Genomic DNA, 15,259 nt, shown 5'->3' with positions numbered 1-15,259 from the left:
GGGCATGACTAGGAGATAAAGTAACTGCATACTTTTTGACTGAGGTATGAAGACATTGGTTATTAGCACTCGTTTAACACATATGTTTAAATATCTGGAGAAACTCCTAGAAGAAAAGAAATAAAATCTATACATTTCAAACCAGGAATGGGTAGAAAAAAGAAGGAAACTGACAACAAAGGCAAAAAAGAAACAGAGCAAAAACAGAGCAAAAAAGAAGAAACTGAACAAGTGGGACAAATATAAGGCACAAAATAAGATAGCTAAAGTCAATCCATACACACTGATAATCACATCAACTGTTTGTAGACTGATCTTGTTAACTAAAAGACAAATATTGGCAAAGTAGATAAAAAGAAAATTAATTGACAAGTTGTTTTTTTAAACTAATTTATAATGTCAAGACATGCAGAGAAGACGGAACAAATATAAAAACGAGGTAATGTGCAATTTTTAAATAGTAACCCACCAGAAGCTGGTTAACTATGTTAGCATAAGGTAATGATAAAATTTTCAATTAATATATAAATATATATGTAAATATAAATTTGTATATATGTATATATATCCTTAAATAACATAGCTTTAAAATATAGAAGGTGATAATTGACGGAAAAGCAAGGAAATATTTACAGCCCACTAACAGATTTAAAGAATTAAACACACCTCTTTAGAAAACATCAATTAGTACACCCCGTTCTTCCCCGTGCCTCCACAAAAAGATAAAAACAGTAAGAACATAGAAAATTTGAACAACATAGTTAACAAAATTGTGCTAAGTGGAGAATATTTGTTTTTAATCAAGTACACAAGCAATAGTATATCCAGTCATAAAGTGATCCTAGCAAATTTAAAGTTATTTGTTTCAAGCAGATACATGCTTCCAGAGCAAACTGCATTAAAATGAATATCAGCAAATAAAGATGAGAAACAGCACAGAAAATGGAAAGGAATTAGAGAACTATGAGGGAGAAAAGAGGAAGTGTGTGTGTGTGTGTGTGTGTGTGTGTGTGTGTAGGGGGAAAAGAATTGGTGCTGTGTAGGTTTTGACATCCATTCGGGGCACTATTAATAGTGAACTATCTGGAGAAATTTTTGTTGCCTTTCTATTTTTACTTATGACAGAATAATTGATTGCAGTTGCCTTCCCGCCCACCCCCCCCGACATTTGGCACGTTAAGTTCTTTTTCAATGGTTTTATGAAGCCTCTGGCTTTACTTTAGCTGGGGTAGTGGATATTCTGATGAGAGAGTGAAGTCAGGCAGATCACCTTTACACTCCAATTACAGTCTCCAAGGGTCGGCCCCTAGTGAGACTGAGAAATCAGCCAAGTCTGTCTTCTGAGCCTGATACCACTTATTTCTTAGACCTTTATGGCTTTTCCTACTTCTATTTTCAGTTCTTTCTTTTCCCTAGGTACTCTGGGATCTTTAGTTAGTGAGGAAAATAATGATAAAGTCACTGATGACATTGTATCAAGATTTAAGAACTGCCCTCTCCTAAGGCCACTTTTCAAATGTAGATATCTTGAGGGGACAATCTACAACAGCCAAATTAAGGAACAGTGACAGGTCAGAAACTAGTGGGAAAGACTGGGGGTGGTGTGGAGATGGAAGGCGTCGCTGAGCTGCTAACCTCCAGCCACACGGTGGGCACCTCTGGTGTGCTGATAATGTATGGCTGCACTGGTTCCTCATTTTCTTCTCATGGATGTTAGGAAGTTTGGCAAGAAGACAATGTGTGCCAATCTTAGGAGGAGGAGGAGGGAGCAACAAGGGAGGAAGAGAGTGATATGTAGCTCTTTTATTTGTTGACAGTATAACCACACATAGTTCCATAAAACTTTGAAAGACTCCCTTCCGTCTTCCACTTCCCGAGTGTCTTAGGGGTGAAATGTTAGAGGGAGTGGTCTAAGTCTACAGCTATAATGGATCTTAGGCCTAGAGTGAATTCATTCTTCTAAGGGAGAATGTGAATTGTTAGTCCTCATTTGGTCCTGCTGTGCTTTCATGGATAGCTTTAAAATACTGTAATGGCAGAAACATCTATTCATAAACCACTTTTCCTCTCCAAAACCCTCTCCGTGCACTTAGTCTCAGGAAGTCTGAGGACAGGTCCTAGAAAACTAGGAGCTTGAAAATCACAAAGCTAGTCCACGGTGAATTTGAGATAAGTCTTGTCCACACAGTTCAATAAAACACACCCACACCCCTTTTTCTGACTTCAATAGGACAGAAATGAGCATCGACACTTTTGGAAAACATATTAATTGTCTGAACTATATGTTCTTTGGTTCTCTAAGGGCTACGGCTGATAGTTTATAAATTCTGCAACTAAAACGGACACCTTAGGTCTATATTTTTTTCTTCCTCATGAAGGGTCATATGTTTTGTGCCATGTCAGCTTCTTTCGCTCCTTAAAAAGTGCTCGTGTTATTCAATAGCTATTTGCATTGCTAATTCTAATTTTCTAGTTAAGTAAGAAAACACGTTTTTTTTTTTGTTCCACATAAAGAAAAAAAATAACATGTTTGCAGTGATTAGTATAATAATTAAAATTTATGTGCTACACACCATCCTAGTTTTGCAAGAAACATTATATGTTGCCTTCAACTGTCTCACAATCTTTTCAATTTTCCTAATACTTTAAATAGGGAAAATACAATAGTCTTCATAAGGGGTAATAAATAAAAGAACTTGATTAAAAATATTTCTATTAAGGGGCACCTGGGTGGCTCAGTGTGTTCAGACTCTGCCTTCAGCTCAGGTCATGATCTCAGGGTCCTGGGATGGAGCCCCGCATCAGGCTCTCTGCTCAGCAGGGGGACTGCTTTCCTCTCTCTCTCTGTGCCTCCCTCTCTGCCTACTTGTGATCTCTGTCAAGTAAATAAATAAAATCCTTAAAAAAATATTTCTATTAATTAGGTACTTTTAATTACCACATGCACAACATTTTCTTGGATCACACATGCTCTTTAATCCCCCTTCCAAGGAAAAAAGATAAGGTAAGTTTCCTAACTAGGTTAATTAACCCTGGTTAGTTAGAAGACTTATTGCTCCAGTTTGCCTGGGACTCTTGAGTTTTAGCGCTGAATGCTCGCAGTCCAGGGAAACTAAGGTGGTTGGTCACCCTAACTCCTGTTCGTCCTCCAGCTAATTTCTCTTCTATCCTTCACATCAAAATTTCTCCACTGAATATCCTACACTCTTCTTCTCCATGTCTTAACTCTCTCATTTACTCCTGAACTTATTGCAACTGTGCCTCTGCCTCGAGGCATGCCTCTGGCTCCATGCCCCTGGAATTTGCAAGCCGCTCCAGTGACCTTCATCTTTTAGGAAAGGAGACTTGTAGTTCTTACCTCAGTGGCCCCTGCTGCTGGATTTTATACTGCAGTTCATACCTTCCCTGACATTCTTTATTCCCAAGGCATATATGGTAGTCCCCCTTATTCACAGGGGAAATGTTTCAAAGCCAACAGTGGATGCCTGAGCTTGCAGATCATACCAAATCCTACATATGTTTTTTCATATACATACATCCCTATGGTAAAATTTAACTGATAAATTAGGCACAGGAAAAGGTTAACAACATTAATAAAATAGAATACTTATAATGAGATACTGTAATAAAAGTTATATGCATGTGGTCTCTCTTTCCAACATCATATTGTACTGTACTCACCCTTGTGATGACATGAGATGACAAAATGTCTAATGAGGAGATGAAGTGAGGTGAACGATGGAGGCATTGTGACAGAGTGTTAGGCTACTATTGACCTCGTGACCATTTGTCAGGAGGGTCATCTGCTTCCTGACCATGGCTGACTGCTGGTATCTGAAACTGTGGAAAACAAAACCACAGATAAGGGGGCACTACTGTATAAGGGCACAGCTTCTTAGTCCCTGACACGGTTCTCTTTGACTCTTAGTAATGAGATCAACTCTCTCCAATTGTCTTCCGAAAGATGATTTTCTTCAAGATTCTATACTATACTCCATCTTTCCCCCTTATCTTCTATAAGCCCTTTCCTTGGCTGAACTCACATACTTTCATGCTTTGAGCCATTCCCTCCATTGAATAGTAACTTTAGAACCTATGCTTGCCATCCAGACTTTTCTTGAGAGCCAACTACCTATAAAATATCTGTACCTGTATGTCTCAGATGCACTTCAATAATTTAACATTTTTAATATGGCCTCTAATTACCTTCACTATGATCTTCCTGTTCTCTGGTTTTTTGTTTGTTTGTTTTGTTTTTGCAGATTTACTTATTTATTTGAGAGAGAGCACAAGTGGGAGGGGCAGAGGGAGAGGGAGAGAGATTCTCAAGCAGACTCCACACTGAGCACGGGCACCTGACATAGGGCTCAAACTGAGATGTCACCAAGAGTTGTACATTTAACCAACTGGGCCACCCAAGCGACCCTCTCTCCTCTTTCTTTGTTTTTGGAATAATCAACCATTATTTACGTAGCCAAACATCTTAATTTTATCCTTGAGTGTTTTCTCCTTCATCTTCACTGACCCAATAAGTTGTTCGATTTTACCTCCTAAAGAGTTCTTAAACTGGTCCTTCCTTCTCCATTCTTTTTTTTTTTTTTTTAAAGATTTTATTTATTTATTTGTCAGAGAGAGAGAGCGAGAGTGAGCACAGGCAGACAGAGTGGCAGGCAGAGTCAGAGGGAGAAGCAGGCTCCCTGCAGAGCAAGGAGCCCGATGTGGGACTCGATCCCAGGACGATGGGATCATGACCTGAGCCGAAGGCAGCTGCTTAACCTACTGAGCCACCCAGGCGTCCCTCCATTCTTTATCATTTCCTAGTTTCAAGAAAATTCCTTTTGTCTGAAGTATCCCAGCTATAGCCTCCCAAATCATCTTACTGCGCTAGCCCTGCCTTCAAAATCTGTTCTGCTTAATGGGGCTTAATAGTTTCAGGTACACAGCACATAGCAGTGTTTCCCAAGGCAGTACTTACATAAAAGGAAGAAAAGAGAGAGAGAGAGAGAGAGAGGAAGGGGGGAAGGAAGGGAGAGAAAGAGAGAGAGAAATGAAGGAAGGAAGGAAAGAGGGAAGGAAGGGAGAAAGTAGAAGGTGAGGGGGAAAGAAGAAGGAAAGAAAATGTTTACACTCTCAGGGTAACTGCATACAGTAAATTAGTGTTTTGAGACACAATTACAGATATAATGTAGAAGTAGTTTAAAAGCCCAAATAATTCAAAATATACTTTCTTTTAAGCCTTCGGATTGGTTAGAAAATATATTCCCATCTAAATGAGCAATTCATTAAATTTTTTATACATGTTTAATTCCTATTAAATGTACTCAATTGTAATGTGTTTTTTAAAAATATTTAATTAACTTATTTGACAGACAGAGATCCCAAGTAGGCAGAGAGGCAGGCAGAGACAGAGAGGAAAGGAAGCAGGCTCCCTGCTGAGCAGAGAGCCTGATGCAGGGCTCCATCCCAGAACCTTGGGATCATGACCTGAGCTGAAGGGAGGCCTTAACCCACTGAGCCACTGTAACATCTTTTTTTTTTAATACCCCTTAAAAACGGTTTAATCTTAAGAGCACTGAAGACATTTTATATTTTGTATAATTTTAGAGGATATAGTAGGGTTTACATATAAAACTTAGGCTTATCTAGCACATTTTTAAATGGCATCACAACATATTTTCTCAGTTTTAAGGAATTATAGTTCAGAAATCAAACCTTAAAAACATGTTTTATCATAATATTTTGAAATGAAAAAATTGGAAGAGAAATATATACTTTTTGTAATTTTCAAGTACATAATGTTTAAGCTACCAACTTGATTTTAATTTAGCTACAATTTTCAAGTATATTTCATAAGACTTAATGAAAACTTAAGCACAACTTCATGTTAATTAATTTTTATTGAGTTAAAAAGAAGAGTCTAAAATACTGTCAAAAAAATTTTTTTTCTTCCAGTTTTTACACTCTCTTATGGTAACATTTAATGGTCCTTCTGGTATTCTTAGCTCATTGACTAGTGTGATTAACATTACTATTATTTGCCAGATGAATAGTCTTTATAGAAAAGAATGCAATTTTCAAGATTTTTTCCATCTGATTTAGTCCTTTGTATTTTACCAAAAGGTTAAAGCTGTACAGAATAAAAAATGTGTATCAAAATCTCTCCTTTCACTTTTATGAGAAATCAATCTGTAATATAAGAAAGATAGAATCCTATAGTATTCTGAATGGAAAAGTAAGATAAATGTAGATAATTTTAATTTCTAATTTCATTAATATTAAACAATCAGTTGTTTATGTAATACAATTCATTCACAACAATCAACTATCTGCAAATAATTGTTTTTTACTTAAGGGCAACAGTTTTATACAGCGAGAAATCTAATACCATTTAATACAGCATGATGAGCTTCATATACGTATCAGAAGTGTTCAATGAATTTTGGAAACTTAATTTAAATCCTTATGTTTGTGTGTGAATAAGTATGCTTGTATATTCATAACTTTCCATATTTAGCAGTGCTGATTTTAAGAGTTTCAAAAAAATATAAGAGAAAATGAGCTGCACATTTGACTTCCAAAAATATCTGAACTTGCTACTTATGAGATCTTTAATTCTTGAAAATTTGTGGGAGTATTTATTTTCATTAAAACAAATTTACTTTGATTTCATATTTAAATGAACTGAAGTCTTAGATTAGTAATAGTTTTCTAAGGTAGATGGTTTCTGGAAAGTTAATTAAGCAAGATGATTTCTACTCTGTAGCTGTATATACACATAGAAAAGCATTTCAGGATCCTGCCACACTCAAGTCTTTAGCACAGTCTTCATTTTTCTGGATTCAGAGAGATATAGCCCTATATTTCAAATATAGCTATGGGAAGCCATCTCATCCCAGTTTGCCTGAGATTTTCTGATAAAATGAATATCTCATGTCCTAGGAAATCCCTTAGCCCAGAAAAACTGGGACCATTGGTAAACCTACTGAAAGACGATCTAAACTTTGAAACTGAGTTAAAAAGGGACTTACCTTAACATCATTGATGTTCATTCTTGTTCCCTCCTTTCCCACAAAAATATCATCAATATCCACAAGAATGTACCTGTCCAAGGACAGTGTCAGCCTCTTCCCTGACAAGAAGGAAACAGCGTCTATGAAGATGAGCTTATGCAACCAAAAGTTCAAGTTGTTGCCAAAAAAAACTCTCTGAATTCCATCATGAAGCCCCAAGTCATGTATGACAGTGGCGTAAAAAGCACCTTTAGAGATGGGAGGAGAAAGGTTCTCTGGGGTCTTTACTTTGGCAAATATTACTGGTTGGTAGGCTGAGTGATTAATCTGGAAAACTGTCCAGTCTGTTCCAGGTAAAGAACCTTTCTCCAGCTTGGAAGATTTGGTCACATGAAGCAATGGAGAATGAGGGTTAATACAACAATCTTTTACTGCAATGTTTCCATATATGGAGAAAGGGAAACCTTTCAACTGAAAGCTCTGTAGACTCTTCTCGCTAGTTTTGTGGAATCCAATGATACCCACACCATATTCCACACAGTATTTATCTAAAAGGCTTCGGTTCCAAGAGTCCATATTTATATACTTTAATATATTCTCATAAATAATGAGAACATATTTGCCTTTAGTTTTTTCTGTAAGTGCTGGGAGATCCCCCTTTCCAGGAGCAATTTCAATGTGATACTGAAATCTACTGGACTCTAGAATCATAATTATGTCTTGACCAAGTGATGAGTATTGACTCTCCACAAACACCAGGACTGTGGGGTCTGTCCTCGAGGCATCAGAAAGCTTCATTGTCTTGACTTCCATAAGCCTGTATGGTAGGTGCTGGAAATCCCCACAGTCCACTTCGGACATCATCTCAGAGGGTTCATTTTCCTGTTTGTAGCCACTGTACAGGTAGTATGCAGATATAATAATGCTCACCATACAAAATGTGGCGAGCAGAATAACCGTCCTTTGAAAGTGTCTGTGAAGCTTCATGATAAAACTCATGTTGCATATACTTCCCTCAGACTGTTCCCAATAGAAGCACCATAAAAAAAAAAAAAAAAAAGAAGAAGAAGAAAAAAAAGAAGGAAAGAAAATATAGTATTCGGCTACTTTTCCAGTCTCAGTCGATAGTTTATGTCACCATCGCAGCGCATTTGTGTCACTTGATCAGGACTCACAGAAAATATAGCCTGGAAAGTAGAATAAAATAGAACAGAATATCAAACATTCATTCTGTGGCATTAAAATGAACCAGTTTCCTCCTGCCTATTGGCACAAGTGGCGACCTGTTTGGCAGATGAATGGGTGTACAGTCTGTACGAAAGCCTCTTTTTCCTCCTGCCTGGTCTGGGTGAGGACATGGGAGGGAAAGAAATGGGAAGAGGGCTCCATATAACAGAGGCTCTCTATCCTTCATATAGAAAATACACTGGACTAACCAGAAATTTCCTTTTATTGACTGAGCTTTGCATCAAATTTTGTAGATAAAACATACCTAAGATCACAGAGAGGTCCCCTGAGCCGTGCACAGCCCTATCATGTAATGCATACACGATGCACATGTACTGAACATTCATAAAAGTGTCGTGTTTCATTTGGTGCTGTAGTTAAGACACTAGTTTCTGCTGTTTGGAAAAGAGCACAGTAATTACATGAAAAAAGTAGTATAAAAAGTAGTATAAAAAAAGTAGTATAAAAATGTTTTTTAAGAACAATGAAAATAACGAAAACTCCATGAAACACCTTGTTATGCTATAATTTTAAATCCCTTTCAAGACTTACTAATCTTAGAAAAATTTAGTAACTTTTGAAAAACAATAAGAAAGAAACCCAAGTGCTTCTTAGAGCAGAAATTTATTAGAGTCTTATGGTGCTGCCACTTTTTTTTTAATTTTTTATTTTTTATAAACATATATTTTTATCCCCAGGGGTACAGGTCTGTGAATCACCAGGTTTACACACTTCACAGCACTCACCAAAGCACATACCCTCCCCAATGTCCATAATCCCACGGTGTTGCCACTTTTTGAGGAAATATGCACCATAAAAGAATTAAGGAAGGTCTTCTTATTGTCCAGAAGGCAGGCTGAAAGGGTTCACTGAACCTCTACCTCTCATTAATTGTGTCACTTTGGCCCCAGTACCTTTTAAGTAAAATGGTAAGGTTAGAGTAAATGATCACCAAGAACATTCTGGCTCTAGAATTCTGTGATATTCACCTATGAAATAAGCAATGAACAATATTTGGAATAATATATGTTTATCTTTATGAATAATACATTCTGGCTTAGGGGTGCCTGGATGGCTCAGTCATTAAATACCTGCCTTCGGCTCAGGTCATGATCCCGGGGTCCTAGGATCGAGCCCTACATTGGGCTCCCTGTTTGGCAGGAAGTCTGCTTCTCCCTCTCCCACTCCCCCTGCTCATGTTCCCTCGCTCGCTGTGTCTCTGTCAAAAAAAATAAATAAAATCTTAAAAAAATTACATTCTGGTGTATAACTGCAGGATATTTACAGAACAGGATACTTATAGATAGGTTATTTATCCTTTAAATTATTCATTCAAATATTTAGGGCATCTATATCATTCATTCAAATATTTATGGAATAACTATCTTTCTATTTAAAATATAAATGATCAAGAGAGTGAATTTCCTTAAGTTTCCAAAATTAAAGAGACAGTGACTAGCATGACAATAATAAATGATTGTTGATTAGAGACAAATGCCTCTGATGGGATGAGAGAAGTGACTATGGCAAGTGGGGAAGGCTGAAATGATGTATGATTTGGGTAGAGCCTTGAAGGTGAGGGTAATGTAAGTAGGCATGTGAGATGGAGGGGATTTATAGACACAGGAGTGAGCACAATACTGGGCAAGGAACACTCTGACAAAGAATGGAAGACAAAGGTATGAAGTCCCTCCCCCCCAAAAATAAATTTTACAGAGTATGGGTACCTTAGATTATGGGGAGACTTGATAGCATACAAGTTCATGGTTGAGAAAACTCATCGGGAGCCATTCTACTTTCCCACTTTGGGGAATAACATGGTAAGGATGAGATTTTTCAGGAAAATGAACTAACCAATAACATGGAGGGTATTCTAGAGCTGTTAGAAAGTAAAGGCTGGCAAACTGGTACAGGCTCGTTTCTCACAATCAAGTCATAAACTGTTAATGATCTTGGTCATAAGTCAGGAAGAATGTGGGAAGAGGCAAGCAAATCAAAATTAACAGGACAACACAGAGTTTCCACTGAAATTGTAGTTATTTCGTTTTGGAAAGTAATTACAATTTAAAAGTTATGTGCATGTTTATGAATAACATAATATTCTGGAGTATAAAAGTGGGATATAAAATCTCATATCTTTCTATGCCTGTTTCAGTTTTAGCTCTGAGGTGTTTTTGACTGGATACAAAATGTATTATTACATTTTGCATTTCAGATAGCAGCGTTTCATAGTTTATTCTTGTTGTCAGAAGTGAATGGCATGTAACTCATACTAATCTTATCTGTGATGAGGCAAAGTGGTGAGGAGGACTTGTTCTCACTATATAGGATAGATATTAGGGACCTAGTAAAGCTACCTTCTCCATTACCTGGTATAAAATACTGAAAGACCTCTCTTTTATATTAAACTCTTCAAGTTTCCTCTTGAAGCTAAGGGAATTCCTGTGTATGTCTCTGAGGGTAGGATTTGGTTTAAGATAGTGAAATGGACACATTAAGATTCTCCAAGTCTTCTTCTTCTTCCTTTTTTTTTTTTTTTTAATTATTTATTTATTTATTTGACAGAGAGAGAGATGACGAGTAGGCAGAGAGGCAGGTGGGAAAGCAGGCTGCCTGCTGAGCAGAGAGCCCGATGTGGGGCTCGATCCCAGGACCCTGAGATCATGACCTGAGCCGAAGGCAGAGACTTTAACCCACTGAGCCACCTAGGCGCTCCCCTCTCCAAGTCTTCTGTAAGCCTTTTTTGATAGCACACTTCACTGTGACCAAATTTGGTCCCTGGTATAGACTCTCAAAAGTTACTGTTCCTACTGCAACCTCATCCACCCCAACTATTTCCCATTCTCTCTATGTCTGTTGGCTTTGAAAATCCCAGAATGCAGTGAACTGTTGCTGTCCCTCCTGCGTGGGATGGTGCTCTAGCAACTTCTCCTTCACTGAGGGGGTGGGGGGGTGGGGGGAATCACTAAGAAGACAGGAACATGTGGAAAATGAAGCTCCTCTACACAGTTCCCCTGTGAAACCTTCTCAGATGGAGCTGACCTTCCAAACCTGTGGTCAGACCAGCAGTGACATGTACTGTTATAGAAATGTTATCTTCTTTGTAATTCTTGAAACTATTGTAATTAAAATTTTGTTTATTGTTAGTCTGTCAGTTTCTCTTATCCAACTGTGAAACATTGTAAGAGGGTAGAGATAAGGCCTCTATCCTTGAGCCCCTAGAGCCAGTGACAGAATAAGCACGCAGGGACTGTTCGTGGAATTGGTCAAATACAATGGCCTATTAACCTTCCAGGCTAATTTGGCAATTCTACTTTATTCTGATTTCATAACTGATTTTTAAGGTTACATATCACTATTAATATGATTATAATTATCTATACATGTATAATTATCTATACATAGAATTATCTATACATTAGCTGGATTTAAGTCTCTGTTTTATTTAATTCTAAGAAAATATAATCATACTATCCTGACATAGGATAAAGGAAGGCACTATGGTAGATATTGTATCTTCACCCGCCCAAAGATACCTATCAATTAATCACCCTGCCATTGGTCATCAGGTATTTGTTGAACACCTAGTTTGGGTTTAGGTGCAGGGGACACCACAGAGATAATATTAAGAGTGATTCTGGTCTGTGGAAGCATGGTCTCTGTTGTGGGAAATGACTTGTGAAACAACAGTCAACACTATGTTGTACATAAGAGGTAGTGGTTAAGGCTGTACAGACTAGATTTGTTAAAAGTTTCAAAACAAATATTATTGATTAATTAAAGATTAATGACATTTAGGAAAGCAGTTTCTGCAGACATGATGCTGGAGGACATAGCATGATGGGCAAGATTTGGATATGAGGGTGGGATAAACATGTTAGGCAAAAGCACCTGGCAAGGATGGGGGGGGTCCCTGGCTGGCTCAGTAGGCGGAGAGCATGTTACTTGATCTTGGGGTTATGAGTTCAAGCCCCACATAGGATCGGGGGAGAGCTTACTTAAAATACCTGGCAAGGTTGAAGAAATGAAATGGTTACCATATGTTTATCTGAGAGTGAGACTAAACTGATACTATGTGTTAAGTTGAAAATGGAACTAATATTTCATTCAAGGAGTCCTGCAGATTAATATATGTCCTTGGAAGTGACTGTGAAGCACAAAAGTGTGGAGTTGGAAACATACAGCACTAGATGAATCTGAACAGAAGAGAGACAATAAAAATAATCACATTTACAGGTGATGAGTGTAGCAGCGGCATCCAGAATGGGCAAACAGCAATCACATGAACAGAAAGAGTATATGCTACATTGTACAGAGTGAAGAAGCAGGTACAGTCAGGTCAGTCCCACTGAAGGAGCTGCTGCGCCATCTAGGTGGGGGATGGTGGGGGTTCAGACTAAGGTGGTTATCAGGGAGAATGAAAATGAAGCGAGACAGGAGAAAGACAGAAAGGAAATGATTACTGATAAATTATGCTTGGGGACTAGAAGAATAAAAGTGCCAGTATTAGAAATATACAAACTTAGAGTGGAAATTGGCTTGAGCTAATCATGTTCACCTAAGGTGTAGACAGGTGACTATATGATGCTCAGGGAGATAGCAAGATCACAATGTTCTGTAAAATAGGTGGATGTTGACAGAGGGGATAAGGAAACATTTGAAATTAATGGGTCATAGGTGAATCTGGATATGCTGCACAAACTCAGTTCCTCAGGAAATACTTTTCTGACCAAGTTTACTCCTCCCCCTTTAGACCAGGTCCCCAGATGATGTAATCTGATTATAATTACAGTTTGTTTCAGGCTTTTATCACAACTCTTACTAAATATTATTAGCAACATTATTTGTTTAATGTCTCTCTTTCTTGTTAGACTGTAATTTCCAAGGGTATAGGGTTTGTGTCATTCCCAGTAATCTTTCAAACAAGAAACAGGATAATGACATTTTTAAAGGCCAATGAGAGCAACAGGCAAACACTTCAGTATAGTAATTATTGTATTTTTTAAAAAAGATTTTATTTATTTTGAGTGAGAGAGAGAGAGAGCATGCACAAGGAGGGGGAATGACAGGCAGAGGGAGAAGGAGAAGCAGGCTTCCTACCGAGCAGGGAGCCTGATGCAGGACTCCATCCCAGAAATCCAGGATCATGACCTGAGCTGGAGGCAGACACCCAACCAACTGAGCCACCCAGGCACCCAGTGGTTGCATTCTCGAAGTGCTCTCACAAAAATACACTGAAAATCATGAATTTTTATATGATCTGAAGAATTCTCTGAATGACTAAAGAACAGGCACACCAGCCTGCATGTCAGTGAGTTTCCATGGACACGATCGTCTTTACTACAAGCAGAGAGCTGACAGGTGTGCTTGCATTAGGAGACCTATGATGAGTAATATGCTGAATAACCAAGGAAGTGTAAGTTAAATTAGAAAATCAATAAATCATTTAGGCAGGCATTTTGGGAGAGCTGGAGTAGATACAGGAAAATTTCAAGGTTGGACTGGTTATAAACATCCCCATGTCACCAGGATTTCCTATCAGGCATGCCGAAGGAAATAACATCGTAGGGGAAGGTACAGTAATAACAACAGCAACACAGCTAAGTTAGTGGACACCTACTACATGCTGACCTGGTGCTGGGCCTTTCAAAAGCTAAGTAATTGCCGATAGCTAAGTAACACCTCATAGTGGCTGAACACAATTTGGAGCTCCACAGGCTGCAATGAAGATACCATATGCCCAAGAAAACAACTGCAACACTTTTCAGGTTAGGACTATGTAGGAAATGGGCAGTGGGTAGCTATTATCTTTAGATGCTGCAGTTTCTGCATATGAAAGTGGAGATAGTTGTGGTACCTATTAGTAGGGTTTTTATGACGAGTATGAGGTCAACTATAAAAAGCTCTTAGAAAGTGTCTGGCACATAGAATGAATATACTAAATGTTACCTGTGATGATGATGAGGAGGAGGATGGTGAAGATGGTGATGATGGTGATGATGATGGTGATGGTGATGATGATGACAATGATATCAATAATACGGGAAATGAGAAATATCCTGAAGATGGACAATAAAAATTCACTAAGGGCTTTAAAGGGACAGCTTCAAGCATTCCAGTGTAAGCAGAGTTGTGGGAAGAACAGGAAGTCCCCCTTTGATGCAAGAAGCTAAAGTCAGAGCAGAGGAAGAGACTCAATCAGAGGCATAACCCAGCATCATGTCCATCCTTGGGCTTCTTCTCATTCCTCCCCATTACTCCAGATAAGCTCACATACTCATTGGCTTTCCCTACCATCTATGCTCCAGTAAATGCCAAATGTTTATTTGTAAGTCCAACCTCCTCCTTCTGAGCTCTAGGATTGCAAATTGAACTATCAACTTGATATAATAACAATAACTCACAGTAACTGTATTCTTCTTATTATATACCAGCCACTGGTCAGCTCCATGGGATTCATGTTACAAGAAAACTCAACCTGTCTAAAATGGAATGTATGATTTACACTCTAAAACCATCTTCAGCTTCCCACGGACCATGTAGTGGCTCATCCATGACACCTTCTTTTCCTCTTACCTCCGCTTATCTAAATAAACCCAAGCCCTCTCATTTCCATTTCCCAAAACTCACCTCACTTCTCCAGTATACAGCCCTTTCCTAGGCAACGTCCCTCTCACTTGAACTACTGCACCACTAGCCTCCTCATGAACACTCTGGGCTCCCTTTATACTTTTCTCAGTCTAGCATCAACGTGCAAATCGAATTGTTTCTTCCCAGCAGAAAATGTGTCCCAGTGGCTGCCTATTTCACTTATTGATTAAAATTCCTATATATGCTCTAGAAGACACTATGAGGAACATTTCCTACTCTTACACCTCAGGACTGATGCAGTGGTGTGCTCCTCTCTAAATTCCAGGTAAATGAATTTTCTTTCCATTCCCAAAAATTAACCACCTCTTTTTCTGACTGAGGGTCTTCTCACATGCTGTCCTCTTTGGAAGGACTTCCAAACTTCATCTGGA

The 15,259-nt window shown here is 38.4% G+C and overlaps 1 protein-coding gene across 5 annotated transcripts in view; it reads right to left on the bottom strand.

Moving 5' to 3' along the window:
* NDST3 (N-deacetylase and N-sulfotransferase 3) overlaps nt 1-15,259 on the bottom strand; it is a 175,973-nt gene that overhangs the window by 154,289 nt on the left and 6,425 nt on the right. For 4 of the 5 annotated variants that reach the window (XM_032333268.1, XM_032333273.1, XM_032333269.1 and 1 more), the window contains exon 2: nt 7,029-8,197. In XM_032333268.1, coding sequence (XP_032189159.1) covers nt 7,029-8,009 — 981 coding nt within the window. In that variant the 5' untranslated portion in view covers nt 8,010-8,197. Of the gene's footprint in view, nt 1-7,028; nt 8,198-14,186; nt 14,225-15,259 lie in introns of those variants that run through there. The other variant, XM_032333270.1, reaches the window with a different exon arrangement.

Source organism: Mustela erminea, chromosome 2 (genome assembly GCF_009829155.1).
Source record: "Mustela erminea isolate mMusErm1 chromosome 2, mMusErm1.Pri, whole genome shotgun sequence".
In the NCBI taxonomy this organism is placed as follows: domain Eukaryota; kingdom Metazoa; phylum Chordata; class Mammalia; order Carnivora; family Mustelidae; genus Mustela; species Mustela erminea.
Note: the sequence above shows the minus strand (reverse complement) of the source record. Positions and strands in the feature narration are given on the sequence as shown.